The 15,272-nt window shown below is 35.7% G+C and overlaps 1 protein-coding gene across 1 annotated transcript; it reads left to right on the top strand.

Moving 5' to 3' along the window:
- The first annotated feature begins 2,297 nt into the window (after window positions 1-2,297).
- LOC137745243 (uncharacterized) lies at window positions 2,298-12,072 on the top strand. Its single transcript, XM_068485160.1, has 15 exons — window positions 2,298-2,714; window positions 3,290-3,520; window positions 3,987-4,301; window positions 5,269-5,376; window positions 5,464-5,653; window positions 6,458-6,720; window positions 7,295-7,424; window positions 8,083-8,159; window positions 9,043-9,291; window positions 9,372-9,448; window positions 9,770-9,861; window positions 10,295-10,377; window positions 10,824-10,892; window positions 11,196-11,321; window positions 11,677-12,072. The coding sequence occupies exons 1-15, from the start codon at window positions 2,580-2,582 to the stop codon at window positions 11,725-11,727; spliced, it is 2,196 nt and encodes a 731-aa protein (XP_068341261.1). The 5' UTR covers window positions 2,298-2,579; the 3' UTR covers window positions 11,728-12,072.
- Window positions 12,073-15,272: the final 3,200 nt, after the last annotated feature.

Raw genomic sequence — 15,272 nt, 5'->3', positions numbered from 1 at the left:
GGTACATGAAGTTTTTTTTGTCCGAGAGTCATACCTAAAGTGTTAATTTTGGGACAATCTCATATATCTGTTAGTCTGGATGTTACTTCTCTAGTTAACTGATGACGTGGCGTCCATATGAACAATTATTGGACGCCACATGTCAATAAGGGTCCCACGTGGATATTAAAAATTAAAAATAAAATATTGAACACCACATGTCAATAAGGATCCCATGTGGATATTAAAAATTAAAAATAAAATATTGGACACCACATGTCAATAAGGGTCCCAACCTCTGCACCTTTGACGACTCTCCTTCGTCCCTTCTTCCCCTCCCTTTAACTCGGCCATCGATTCCCTCAACTCGCCCAAGTTCCCCTTCTCAGACTCCATACCCACCGGTTCTTTCGCCATCGAATTGGAACTTCCGTTGCACGAATCCTCCACCGCTGAATTACTCGACTGCTCGGCCGACCCGATCTGCCCACCGGCTGGTTCAACTGGTTTATTCGGGTTTGAATCATTACCCGTACCGGCATATCAGGTTCCAGGTTCCTCAGGTTTCCAATCTGTCGTGTTCGACTCATCAAACAACTAGCCGTCGTGCACCAAGAAATCGCAAGAGATATCTTTTTTCTTTGGCAAGATGTCATCCGATTTAATATATTCCTCTCCGGTTCCAATTTTTCAACAAATTTTGGGTGGGGGTGCTCTCAGAGAGAAGGGAGGGAGAAGGGAAGGTCGGGGGTTTGAGGAAGAAGACAGCTTTTTTATTATTATTATTATATTTTTTGTTTTTGTAATTTTGTAATTTTTTTTAATGTTTAATTTTTAATATCCACGTGGGACCCTTATTGACATGTGGCTCTCAATTATTGTCTATGTGGGCGAGACGTCATCAGTTAAGGGGAGAAGTAACAGCCAGACTAACAGATGTATGAGAATGTTCCAAAATTAATACTATGAGTATGACTCTGGAACAAAAAAAAACTTAATGTACCAAATGTTGAAAATCACGAAATTTAAGGATAGTAAACTGAGATTTACCTTAATGTTTCGATTTTTTTTCTTAATTTTAGTGGTGTTTTAGACGGACCATCTTCATGGAATAAGTAAATATTGAGTTTACATCTCGTTGATCATGATTCATGCATATGCAAGGTCGTCTTTTTTGGGGTCTGCCTTTTCTGAGGCATGCATTTTTCTTGTTCATACTTTTACGCCCAATCAACAGTAAAAATATTCACTACAAAAATGTTATAATATTACAAGTGTTATGCATCCTCCTTTGGGGGAAAAAAATCATCATCCCCAAACATAAATAAGTAAACTTGAACATGATTGATTGTCATCTTAATCGAACTTGAAACATTTTGGATTAACTACTTAACTTACTTTGTAAAGCCATGTTTTGGGATGAGTTCTTGTGCCTCATACAAGCACGCGACCATAGACAAAATTATTGTGTGGAACTATAATACTAGGGCTGAGTTTGGTCCTTGCGAGTGTGGTCACATAGGCGGACCTTAGAATTTCTCTATGTTTTGTGCTTACTCTTTCAATGTCTATCCAATTTTCTAATTAGTGTTGTAAACATTATTACTTATGTGACTATCTATTTGGACCATTGTATAATATATCATTATTATGATTAGTTAAGTTTTTTAATGATGTAAAGTAGAAGAAAAACTTGGAGTAGCATCCAGGTAACCTTAACATTGTATCAAGGACTCTAATAGGATACATTAGCACACCTACTATATCAAAATTCTCATAAATTATCAAAACTCTCTTTTATTATATGGTTTACTTTTGTAAAATTTATTTTCGTTTGAGCTAAGAGTTTCATATTTTGCTCAACCATTGAACTTCATGATTCTATCCATTGTTTTTCGTTGCTCACACATATTGTCTTTATGTTAAAACCTTACTCGACGTTTAAGTTTGCTTCTTATATTATAGATGACCTAAGAGTGGTTGGTCTAGCGATTAGGTCCTTGATTTTTCTCCCAAGTGGTTTGAGATTCGACTCTCTCCCATGGTACCCACCTAACAAATGCTAGAGTTTTATCTCTCTCCCAAATGTTGTGGGGTCAGGCGAGGGGCTTAGTGTATAGTCGGGTCAAAGACTCGAATACACTAGTTTCAAAATAAATAAATAAATATTGAAGATGACATTATACCTCAATACTGAGCAATTATGCATGTACATATTAGTGCCGATTCAATCTTCACCGACTCCCTTTCCTTTAATGTTTAACAAAGTAACGCTATCGCTCACTCTACAACGACTAAAAAGGTTTTGCTTTTTATATCATGTGAGCCCGTGAATGGTTCTCTCAATAACGAGCTGATCCTGTTAACCAAAGCCCAATTGGACAATTTATTTCCGTATACAATTTCGACCACGTGGCCACTCTTTATTGGCCAGGCAGTCTCACGGCGAACGCCGTTACCGCAGAGGAAATGACTCCCAGAACTACGCTCGGAGTATTGCTTCTCTCTGGTGGCACTGTGGGTTTTTGATTAGGGTTTTTCTAAATTGACAGCGCCAATTCTCCGTTCTTCGATTAATTCATCGGAAGTAGACGACGACAATGGGCGCACTGAAAAAAGGTGCACCTGGGGTTTCAGAGGACCCTGAGGAACTGGCACGTGTCCCCTTGCAGGCCATCCTCTTAGCTGATAGTTTCACCACCAAATTCCGACCCATCACTCTCGAGCGCCCCAAAGTATGGATCTTTATTTCTCAGTATATCTTTATGCATGCATTATATATATATATATATATATGTATGTATGTATGTATCATATTTTATGTATGTATATACCTAAATATATGTATGTGTGTATAGTAATATATACATAAATGTATATATGTAAATGATTCAAATAATTTATAATGCAGTTTTAGTGGAATGGAAACAAGGGCTTTCGGAAAATTTGCGAAATTTCGATCATTTTTTTGGTTGGGTTTCTATGATAGTTTCGAAAATTAGCAAGTAAACAGATGTTAGTGTTGCTAATTGGGTTAATACGATAGATAATTGATTTAATTGAGATTAGTGGATGTTGATGACTAAATTTCTACTACTAGGCTACTGGATTAAAACTTTTAACATGTTTTCGACTGCTCTTGTTAAAAGCTAACACTTGATGGTGAAGCTGGAAAACGAAGAAGGGTTTAAGATTTTTTGTTTTTTCCTTGGATTTTTGGTGTAGTGATGAACTTATAGGTAGTGCCATTGATATGCATGACAAAAAACTATGAATTTTATTTATTTATTTATTTTTTTTCCTGATGAAGGTGCTGTTGCCATTGGTAAATGTCCCGATGATCAATTACACGCTAGCATGGCTTGAGTCCGCTGGTGTTGAGGAGGTTTTTGTTTTTTGTTGTGCTCATTCGAAGCAAGTGATCGATTATTTGGAGAGTTCAGAGTGGTTTGCTCAACCAAACTTCACAGTCACGACGATTGAATCACATAATTCTGTTAGTGCTGGAGATGCTCTGCGCTTGATATATGAGCGCAATGTGGTATGCTCATATCTGAACCTTCTTGTGTTTTGTTTTCTCTTTGTTTCCAAGCATACTCAGAATCAGGCAGGTCTATATTTTCTATTTTGACGTAAGATCAATATTGGCATGACGTTGTGCGTTTGAAAAGCAGACTAGATCGATGGCATATGACATGATTGAAGACCCTGCCTCTATACTCAGGACATTTTGTTTCATCTCAAATAGAAAAATTTCCCCCTAATCCAAATGACATTATCGCATCTGGTCACTAATTCTTAATATGGTTAACTTGTACTAGAGTTACTCTACTTTCTCCGAATTTTTTAGATAATGCAATGGAATCTGAGATTTTGTAGGGTGTTAGTTTCCTGTTTTGCTGCTACTTCTGTAATAGTGAGGTTAATTTAAACATTTTCTGAAACTTTACAGTTGCTACATTTTTCATGCACCATAATTTTTATTATTTTCCCTCTTTCCTCTACAGATACATGGAGATTTTGTTCTAATTAGTGGGGACACTCTGAGCAACATGTCGCTTACTCAGGTACTTCAAGAACATAAAGAGAGAAGAAAAAAAGATAGTAATGCTGTGATGACAATAGTTATAAAACGGTCAAAGCCTTCTCAGATCACTCATCAATCTCGACTGGGCAATGATGAGCTGTTTATGGCAACAGATCCTAATACAAAGCAGCTTTTATATTATGAGGACAAGGAAGACCATACAAAAGGATCCATCTATCTCGACAAGTTGTTGATAGCTGATAACCCTTCAATTACTTTACATAATGACAAACAGGTAACATCTCAATCGTGCCCTTAAAGGTCTGTGGTTGCTTATTAATCTCTGTAGAAAGTCCACTAGATCTTTTGTAGTGAGCCTCAGTAAGTCTTCATTGTTTGTTTTAGTGTCATCTGGTGGGGTCTTTTATTGTAATGTGCTTGTGGATGTTCAACTACTCCTTGAGGTCTACATTTGTACTTACCCAGTAAAAGAGATATTCAGACGAAAAAGGTGACATCCGACATGGACTTTGTGAGAATATCAAAACAAAGGAGATTTGAAAAAACTCCTAATTCAGAAATTTAAAACCTTTAATTTGCGGAATCTCTTTGCTAATTTTGTTCCAAGTATCACCATGTGAAATGAAAGCAAAGTAGCCTTACTTATGATTCAGGCTAAATCTCTTATTATAAGAGTTGGTATGGATTGACCCTGATTGCTTCTGTAACTAACAAAACTGAATGATGAAGCATCCCTTTAGGTTTATTTGATTCATCAGTTCACCTATATTAAGATATTATGTTTAGCATAACGCCAATTGGAAGGTGTAGTGGTTTTAGTTTTTGCCTCACATGTTTACACTACTTTTGGAATACCAATTGTAACTTGAAGTTAAGGTGTCCTTCCTGTTATGTAGAAGTTTAGAACTTATCGGTGATAAATTTTTGAATTCTCTGGGGGTATAAAGGGGTTTAGGCCATGTGTCTCATATTATTAAAAGGCTGTTTTATCTTCTTGGGGCAATGTGGTTTATAGTCTCTCTGTGTGTGGCAAGCGCATGAACCCTAAGAAAGAATTGGATCAATATTATGAAATAAATTGTGATCAAGATGCTTCAGTTTCTTCTGTGTAGATAATATTCTTTCTTGCACAATTACTATTCACATTTTTATTGCGTTTTCCCCTGAATTAATTGTATGGTGTGTTCTATTCTAAGTTTCTAACAACTGTTCTACCAACTTGTTATTGATAAAATCTGCAGGATTGCTATATTGATATATGCTCTCCTGAAGTCCTTAGCCTTTTCACGGACAATTTTGATTATCAACATCTACGTCGTCATTTTGTGAAGGGATTGCTTGTTGATGATGTATGTCTCGTACTGGAGATCTTTTTGTTTGTTCTGTGTTTATAATTAACCTTGCAATTCTTCTAAGGGAACCATCTATCCGTTCAGATTATGGGTTACAAAATATTCACACATGAAATTCACTCGAGTTATGCGGCTAGGATTGACAACTTCCGAAGCTATGATACAGTTAGTAAGGACATAATTCAGAGATGGACATACCCATTGGTGCCAGATGTAAAGTATTTTGGGAATTCTTTGATAAAACTGGAAAGACAGGGAATGTATCGAGCATCAGGTAATGTTCAGTATATTGACATGTGAGTCATGACATAAATTGCATATACTTTACGTATGTCTTTATTTTAGTTTTTTTTTTTTTCTGCGGAGGGGGTTGCTATTAACAGTGAACGTCTTAATGCATGTTCTTTCTGATGTTGTATGATTAGTCCCCCGTCCCTTTCAAAAAAAAAAATATGATATCTGTCACATCTGATCTAACCTACACTCTTAAACATGGTTTAGTTTTCAGTAATTGTTCTCTATTATATTTGGCTGTCTTAATAAAATCATTATTTATTTTTTTTGGGTAGTTAAAAATTTGTTGCGCCAGTTCTTCTAATTTGCATCTATAATGACCATAAATGTTCTCTGTCATCCTCTCCTACCTTTACAATCTGCCCTTCCCTAGTGAAAGTAAGATTTGACTACCAAGTATTAGGTATAATAAAACCATTAAGAGGCATTACAAAGATATCCAATGCTATTAATAAGTTGACTTTATTTCCTAATCCTTGCCTAATTAAACAAATATGTGTCTTTTAATCATGAGCGGTGAACTTTGAAAAAAAAAAAAAAAAAAAAAATTCCTTGCTCAACTGCTGTAATAACATGACCTTTACATACTAAAGTTGCATACTCTTTCCCGTTTGACCAATAATTAGTAGCATTGCTATAAATTTTTATATATCGCAGGTGATCTGTTCTATAAACGTAGTAATAGCATTGTTGCTTCTGCAATGATTGTCTTCTAATTGTGAACTTAACTGGTTAGCTATTTTTATCTCATTATGTGTGATTTGATAAATTAGCTACTCTTCAGACATAGGGCAATCGCGCTCTGCACAGATTGGGCCTTTTACAGTCATTGGGAGTGGCACCAAGATTGGGAACAACACCAAAATTTCAAATTCTGTTATTGGGGAAGGGTGCTCTATTGGATCAAGTGTGTCAATAGAAGGCTCCTATGTATGGGATAATGCCACTATTGAAGATGGCTGCAAGCTGAGGCATGCTATTGTATGTGATGGAGTGATCATGAAGTCTGGAGCAGTTTTGGAACCTGGTGTAGTTTTGTCTTTCAAGGTACGAGCCATTAATCATGTTATAGCACTATTTTGAACTGCCAAATGTGTCCATTATAATGCTCCAAAAAAAAAAAAAAACCTGAAAAAAATTGTACAAAACAATTACTAAGCAGTTTACTGGCCCACATATATAACCAGAATCTTTTTACAATGTTATAAATTCATTTGGACATGTATACTAGTACTGATAAGATCTTTAAAATATGTTGAAGTTAAAATTAAGTTCTGAAATCAAAAGATTTATAACTTATGTACCCTTGATATTAAAATTGTGCCTTGTTATCTTTTGCAAACTCCATGTTTAAATCACATTTTCAGTTTGCAGTGTATTTTGCCTTTCATTCTGAGAATACCTGCATTTCTCTCGTTTACTGTTATTTTGATGTCATGCTCGATATTTTCTTAGAAGGGAATGTGAACCTTTACCTGCTAAATTTAGTTTTTCTTTGCGAATTGATCTTTCCTCCTTTTTTTTTCTTTCTAAATTTGTATGAGCCAGATACATATGTTTTGCTTGTGGTTTTCTGATGTCTTTTCGATCTTAATGTGCTTCTACACTGTTTACCCTTCAGGTTGTTATAGGACAAAAAATTAATGTCCCTTCATACTCAAAGGTATCTCTACTTCAGCAGCCAACTAAGCTAGATAGTGACGACGAGCTGGAGTATGCTGACAATAGCAGCGGGATTGCAGAAAAGTCATGTAATTCTTTCAAATTTTGCCCCTAAGCTTCATGTTTGGTCCTGTTGAGTTCTGTTAAGTGCAAAAGAATGGCCTTAGCCATGTGTGACTTGTAAGGCATCTGCTTCTTATTAGTCATATTGCTGCTCTTTAGATACTACATATAATTAGGCAGTAAATTTGTTGGAGTAGGATGGTTTCTATGAGGTGAACATGGAAATTTCTGTCACATGTACCAATCTAATGAAAAGAAATTGTAACAGAATGATTTACTGGATTCTTTGTTCTATTTTGTGGATGACCATGGTTATTGATTTCCATAACTTACTAAGAAACGTCTCCTAAGTTTCTGGGTCATGTCATCCAGAATGCAGAACTGTAAATGAATTGCTATTTGCTTTTATGGAAATTGTGTTTCAAATTAAGGAACTTGAGGTGGGGGCATAAGCTTTATAACATCTTTGGTGGGAAAATTACTATAATGTATTTATACTTGTTAGTTGTCTATTTGATGAACTTTGTATTGATTTTCAGCTTTGTTTGTCTGGATTTAGTAGTGGATATTGCATAATTTGTTTGGGACAGCCGTTCAGTACTTTTAACCTCATTTAATTCCTTTTGTTTAAACTAGTTATTAATAGTAAGAGATGTTTTAACCTTATTGTGTGGTTACCTGCAGCTATCACACCTGTGGATAAAGTAAATGAGGAAAGAACGAACCAACGAATGGAGGCTAACTGTTGGCCCACATCTGAGGTTAGCTCAATACTATGGAGCTTGATTCTGTGTTGTCCGTAGGGTGTCAAGTAAACTTTGAAGTATTTTTTCAGTCACATATTTTATTAATTTTTGTTCCAGCAACATCAGACAATCTATTAAAGATATCTTGTACTTTCTGTACCAGTAAATGCATAAATTGTACCACAAGTGCAGTCAAACTTTGGTGAAGAGCTAAGCTCGTTAGGGGATACTTAGGTTTTGAAGATTTAAGACAAATAATTAAAAGAAAAAAATGGGCTTAGATTTGGCATTAATATTATGGGTGTTTGATTATTATACTTTCACTCAGACATGGCATCGGATGACACAATCCCTTGAAATCTAGACCGAAATACGACTACATGTGTGGATCCATGTGTACAAATTAGTTACGAACTTACGATTTAGCTTGCTCACAGCATGGTCCCTCCAATTTATAGGTAAATGTTTTTGTTTTTTTTTTTTGGGGGGGGGGGGGGGGGGAAGGGTGTACATTTTTTCTCCTCATCAGTGTTTGAATGACCCTGAGAGATGGATGCCCTCAAGGGTGAGTATAGTTTGAATTCAAACACTAACAGGGGGGGGAGTCTTGAAAATGATCGTTGACTTGAAAGAACATTTGAAAGTAAATTAATGACCACTGTTTGTTTTGACTTTGAACAAAACCCATTCCATTTTTTGCTACATAAAGAAACTTGTACATTTCTCTATATAGTGGTCATGTTTTTGCAATGATGAGCTACAACATTGTTTTAGTTCCTTATTTCCCTCTTGTAAATAATGAGAATATTGCGTCTCACTTGCAATTTTTCATATATTGTTGACTGTACTGTTGCATATATCTTGACATTCTCTGATACCAGTTGCTATTGTTGATCAGCTTGGTACTGGTGGGGCTGGTTATGTTTGGTCAATTTGTGAAGGAGGCCACGATGAGGAGTGGAGGCATTCAGTTGCTCCCATTCCTGCTGACAAACTTTTGGAGGCAATACATGCTGCAGATGATGATTTGGAACATGTTCAAGATGGCAGCTCCCTCCCACCTTCAGGAGAGTTAAAGCCTGATTCTAATGATTCTGAAGGCGACGATGTAGTGTCTATAGAGGATTCTGCCGACTTTGAGAGAGAGGTGAACAATGTCAATTAGAATGCTGATGGTAAATGCATGTATACAAAGTCGATCCTCAACAGTTTCAGCATTATCTGCAGGTTGAAGCAACCTTTCTAAGAGCTGTGCATGAAAACATACAAGTAGACCATGTCATATTAGAAGTGAATTCACTGAGGTACTTCTTCGGTTTTCCCTTACAACTCTATCAATTACTCTTTTCCTTGTTATTCCATCTTTTATTTTAACTTTTCTGAAGGTATGCAAAATGGTCATTCTCTGTTAATATTTCAAGTTGTAGGCACAAACATGTATCTGATGAAATGGTGCTAATGTATATTGAATTTTTTAATTAAACCACACATGATTACTTGCTTTTGTTTAATTTCTTCAATTCTTGCACAATCTTATATCCATATTTTGTATACTTTTTATCAAGATAATGCTTTAGTATGTAGACTTTTATGATTGATGCTTGCCACTTTTTTGTCCGTTGCAGGTTGTCATACAACAAGGTAGCTGCAGACTGTGCTGGAGCTTTATTTTATTCAATGATGAAATTGGCATTAGAAACTCCACATGGTTCACCAGGTAAATTTTCCTCAGCTTGCTATTCTCATCCCAATTTTTATATAATTTTCATTTAAAGCAATTTTTTTATGATTGGAAACTTGCGTTAATAACCTTTGAGAAATATGCTTCTATTCCCTTGTTTAACAATCGGCTTTCTCTTGGAATAGTAAAAAGTAATAATTCATTGAGGTGCCAAAGAAAAGAGGGTGGTTTGGGTTTTGGAAGGTTTTTCTCTATTATACAAGTTAAGATCACATTTGGGGGAAGATGTGCATGCACGAATTAGTCAAAGGTTTCATAAGTCTGTTTTACAGCATCCATATCTTACTTTTACAATTACACTGTAATTTTTGCTCCGCTGCAGTGTGGGAGCTACTTTCGTATTGCTAATGTTGTTTGTCTTGCTTCTTGACATATGGTCTCAACTAATCTTGTTCAATTCCTTTCTTAGGTGATTTGGTTCAAGCTACTGTTAACATATTTACAAAATGGAAAAAAGTGCTGAAGTCTTACCTAGCAGAAATAGACGAGGAGGTTTGTACTTGAATCCTTTTCTTTCATTCTTGTATTCACTTCTTCAATCATTAAACTCTACAATGGAGTTACGTGTGAAATGTCCTCTCCCTTATAAACTTCTGCAGATGTGATGATTTGATTTTTATATCTGCATTATTCATTTACTTTCGCATGACGGTATAGTGTGTGTGTTCCCTTTGCAGTCATATTAACCTTTGTTTCCATTTGACTTGAACCCCGAGTATGTCGAATATCATATTCTATTTAATGCATCTTAAGTCCAATCAGTAAATATTATGTTCATTTTTCGCGTTAACATGCTGAACACTGTGATCCCTTAGTTTTGACAGTTGCTAATGCGATGCTGATTATTCCAGTAGAAACTGTGATCTAATTTTATCTTCACAGAATTGCGATACTTATTTTGGTTAGTGTTTTGTCCCGAGTATTTTTTCAATTTCCAGATTGAAGTGATACTTAGATTTGAAGAAATGTGCGAGTCCTTTAAGGAATTCTCTCCTGTGTTTGACAAGGTACGTCTTCCTACATAGTTTATGATCATATGAATGACTTGATACAACAATTCTACTTTCATATTAAGTATGTCAAAGATCATAGAAATGGTGGATGTTTCTGCCGAGTGCTTTTGCCAGGCTGGCTTTCTTAAACAATGAAAACCTACGGATAAAGCCATAGCAGAAACAATTTTGAATAAACGCGTTACAAAAGTTTAATGAGTCTTTTGTTGTAACGTAGCCCTTTTTATTATCCTTAATTTCGTTTGCAATTTTGATGAGTTTAATTTATCTTCTGACCGTTATAATTTTCTTTTACAGATTTTGCATCAACTGTACGAACTAGAAATTATACGAGAAGAAGCCATTATGAGGTGGGATGCCGAAAAGAAAAATGCTGAGGAAGCCGATAGAGTTTATGTCAAGCAATCAGCAGCCTTTATTCAAGTAAGTACTATTATTTGATTTCAGTTCTATTACCTTACGCGATGATTAATGATCATTATGTAATATAATGCACGCATGCTGCCATTGCACGAGTGCAATTATCTGTTCTTGCCATTTCTCAAATTCAGCTGAAATACATCGAAATTTGACATAGAAGTCGGTTGTGACCATATGCATTCGACATAAGAGAACATTTCACAATTCGGGTTAATTTATTGACCGAAATAGACAAAGTTGATTTCTGGCAACCAAAAATTGATGGCATGGACTTAAATAGTGTATCTTTTCTAGTTAAATTTCGTATGATGTTCGCGTTGCTTCACAGCAGTTACGTCTTGCGTGTCTTATGTCTCAGTGGTTGAGAGAAGCCGAAGAAGAAGACGAAGATGAAGAAGATGAAGAATAGGAAGCAGTTGATACGTAGAACCAATTTCGCAGCGGATGCTTTCAACGAAGCGGGGTATAATGTTGAACAAGTGTTCTGTGATAATGTTGTATGGATTGGTAGAAAGGGAGAGGCTTTGTCCATAGGCCGGGAAATGGGTTTTACAAACTATCATGCACTTCACATGTGTGTAATTTTTTATAGAAAAATCAATAGTAACATTTTGTGTATTTTTAGTATTGTCCGAAGATATTTCTGAGGCAATGAGAAATGTCAAATGATTCTTCATCAACCAACAGGATCCTCTCCGGATTCTTTTTGTGAGGATCCTATGGATTCGTAAATTGTGTCTGTTTTTTGTACATTGTGCGGTCAGTTTTTGTCAGATACTATTTGTATTTAATTTTAAATAAAAATATTTAAAATGATTTCTGATCGCATGATGTACGATAAATGGATATGATTCACGAATTCCCAAGATCCTCACAAAGAGGATCCGGCGAGGATCTGGATTCCTTCATTAATAGTGTTTAAGGTAAATTTATGTTATTTTTATATATACTTTAATCCACTCTCTAATACGAAATTTTTAAGTGTTCTGGGAACACAACTCGGGACAACACATAGCACAAAATAATTAGCTGGATACTTGAAAAAAAAAAAAGAAAGTTTTCAACCAATTGTTTTGTGACACTTGGTGTATCGGACTATGTTAGTGGTACATTGGAAAAGTTTCTCCTCCAAGACCATCTCCAACCCTTGAGTTAAAATTTAAAATTTTTAACTCAGAAACAATTTTTTTGCTCAAACCTTCTGATTAAATTTTTGGCCCGACATTAAAAAATAAATTTAGAGAGTTTTAATGAAAAGCCCACGGTATTGTTCACTTTAACGAAAAACCATAATTTTACACTAAAAAGTCAATCGTGGTACTATTCACTTTACCCTTTATTTTGTGCTTACCATTAAAACTCAAAGTTTTCAAGCCATTTTCATTAGTTTTCCTATAAATTTAAGCTAATATTTGTCTTTAAAGTAACTATTTAAAAAAAAATTTATTTAAACTATCATAATTTAATTTTATGAACATTTTAGCCTAAAAATATTTAGATTCTGATAAATATTAAAAAAAGTCATTAAATCGATAGATTTTTTTTTAATTATTTTAACCATTGGATTTAATTTTGGACTATTAGATTTTTTTATTTTTTATTGTTTTTTAACCATTACATTTGATCGTACTAGATCTCAACTGTTGGATTCCAATGATTGAAGATGTCTAATACAAACCTCTGTCATAAATACAAACATCAGCAGATAAAAAAAAGTACCGAGGATGATAATTCAGATTTCCATAAACAATACAAATTTCCATAAACGGATCCGACAATACGAAGTTACAAGAACAATATTTAAGGCGTCAACCTTTGACAAAAAAAAAAAAAGCGTTAACCAGTTAGTAAGTTAAAAACGACGCTAACCACCTATATGGTCCTGCTTTACAATATCATCTCAAAAGATCATTTATTTTTAGATTATCTTCAGACTAATATCACCTCAAAAGATTAACCAAACATATTGGATCTGTTTTCATCGTTTGATTGTTATCGTGAAAATTTTCGTTGTCTGTAGGAAATGTTGCGTTCGTGTATTTGTTTTAGTATGGTTAGACGGTTGAAATGATGCAGCAGCAGCATAAGAGCAATTATGTCTGCCCAAAAGTGTAAGAAACATGAAGGAAATTTGCAAACAAATTAAAATAAACACACAATGTGGCTACATATCAAAGAAAGAATACTGAGGTGCAAGTTGCAACAGACATAGCAGTTGCAACATGCCAACATATATATTCAAACTAAACAGAAACAGTTACAGACAGGTTACAAGCACATCATGACCCAGAAGCCTTGAACATCATGAACTGATGATGTTCACCATCGACCACCACCGCCACCGCCAGGCCCACCACCGCCGCCGCCAGGCCCACCACCACCGCCGCCGCCACGTCCACCACCACCGCCGCCCCCAGGTCCACCGCCACCCCATCCACCGCCGCCACCAGGTCCGCCCCCAGGTCCACCGCCGCCCCATCCACCACCGCCACCAGGTCCACCGCCGCCACCAGGTCCTCCGCGGAACATTGGCCCACAGCAGTTCTCAAGCAGGCAGCAGCAGCACAGGAAATAAGCACTGCAGTAGTAGTACACACCAAGATGATATAAGTTAGAAAAAATTGAAAACAATGATATAAGCAGCTAGCTGATGAAGCTACATTTTGGATAATTTCACGGATATACTTATATTATCCTGACTAGTTAGACATGAGTTTACTCGTAAATAAACAATTTCTGAGTTTTGCTAAACTCACCAAGATGATATAAGGTTGCCTAGACCGCCACATAGGAAACCAAAGCAATCAAGGCACGGTGGACCTCCTCCCGGTCCTCCTCCTCCCGGCCCTCCTGGTGGCATGTCTCTCTGATGATGATGATGATCTGATCAATCTCTCTCACTCTCTCTTGATCAAAAAAAGCCCTAAGGATATTTCTGCAGCTTCCTTTCTTAATGAACTTGCAATGCAGCTATTGAAGTTTGTGCCCTATATATACATGAAACTCTTGTAGAGAGAGAGCGAGAGAGAGCACGCTTAATGGCTAAGTATACATGCATGAAACTCATGTCGGCTGTATAGTTTCATGTCGGCTAATTAAGTTAACACTTATAGAGAGAGAAAACGAGCGACCTTAATGGCCGCGAGAGAGAGAGAGAGAGAGCGAGCTTAATGGCCAAGTATTGTATTCAATATCCTTGATATTTCTCCATCTTTTTACTGGTAGGTTGTTAGATTGAAAAAGCAATGGGATCTTTGTTGTTTCATCTACTTCTCGGGCAAGTAACAAACCAAATGTTCATGCATAAACCTAACGTTCAAACCTCCCCTTTTGTCCCCAACAACATAAAAATAAGGGTAATGTTAGGGAGACTAAAATTTTAAATTAAATTTTGTAAACCAAATAATTTGGACGCTAATGATTGGATGATTACTCAAGTGTTGATTAACGTGTTTATTTTCTATTGGTAACACGTCATTTGATTTGTAAATTTAGTTTAAAATTTGATCACCCTAACATTATTCTAAAAATAAATGTAAATGGAAAAGGGTTTACCGATAGCAAAAAGTTCATAATATATATGTATTGACTTTTTAACTTTTTTAACACAGACGTCCTACGCGTGGACCGACCATTTTTTATATATATTGTTGCAGTTTTGAAAAAAAAAAAAAAAAAAAAAAAAAAAAAAAAAAAACACTAGATTAAGCTAGTTCCTAAGTTTTTTTAGTCGGTGTTATGATATGCACACCATCATCGATATAGCGTGACACGTACCTACACGATTTAAACTTAATAATTAGTACTAATCTCTAGCACTAGCCACTAGAGTTATGTAAATAGCGTATGTATTATATTTCACTGTTTGAGGTGGGATTGAATATAGTATGCACAACTAGAATTGAAGGGTCATATATCAAATGATATGATTCTCATTCAAATTGCAGTATTTTT

Source organism: Pyrus communis, chromosome 9, assembly GCF_963583255.1.
Source record: "Pyrus communis chromosome 9, drPyrComm1.1, whole genome shotgun sequence".
Classification (NCBI taxonomy): Eukaryota; Viridiplantae; Streptophyta; class Magnoliopsida; order Rosales; family Rosaceae; genus Pyrus; species Pyrus communis.
This window is presented reverse-complemented; position numbering and strand designations above follow the sequence as displayed.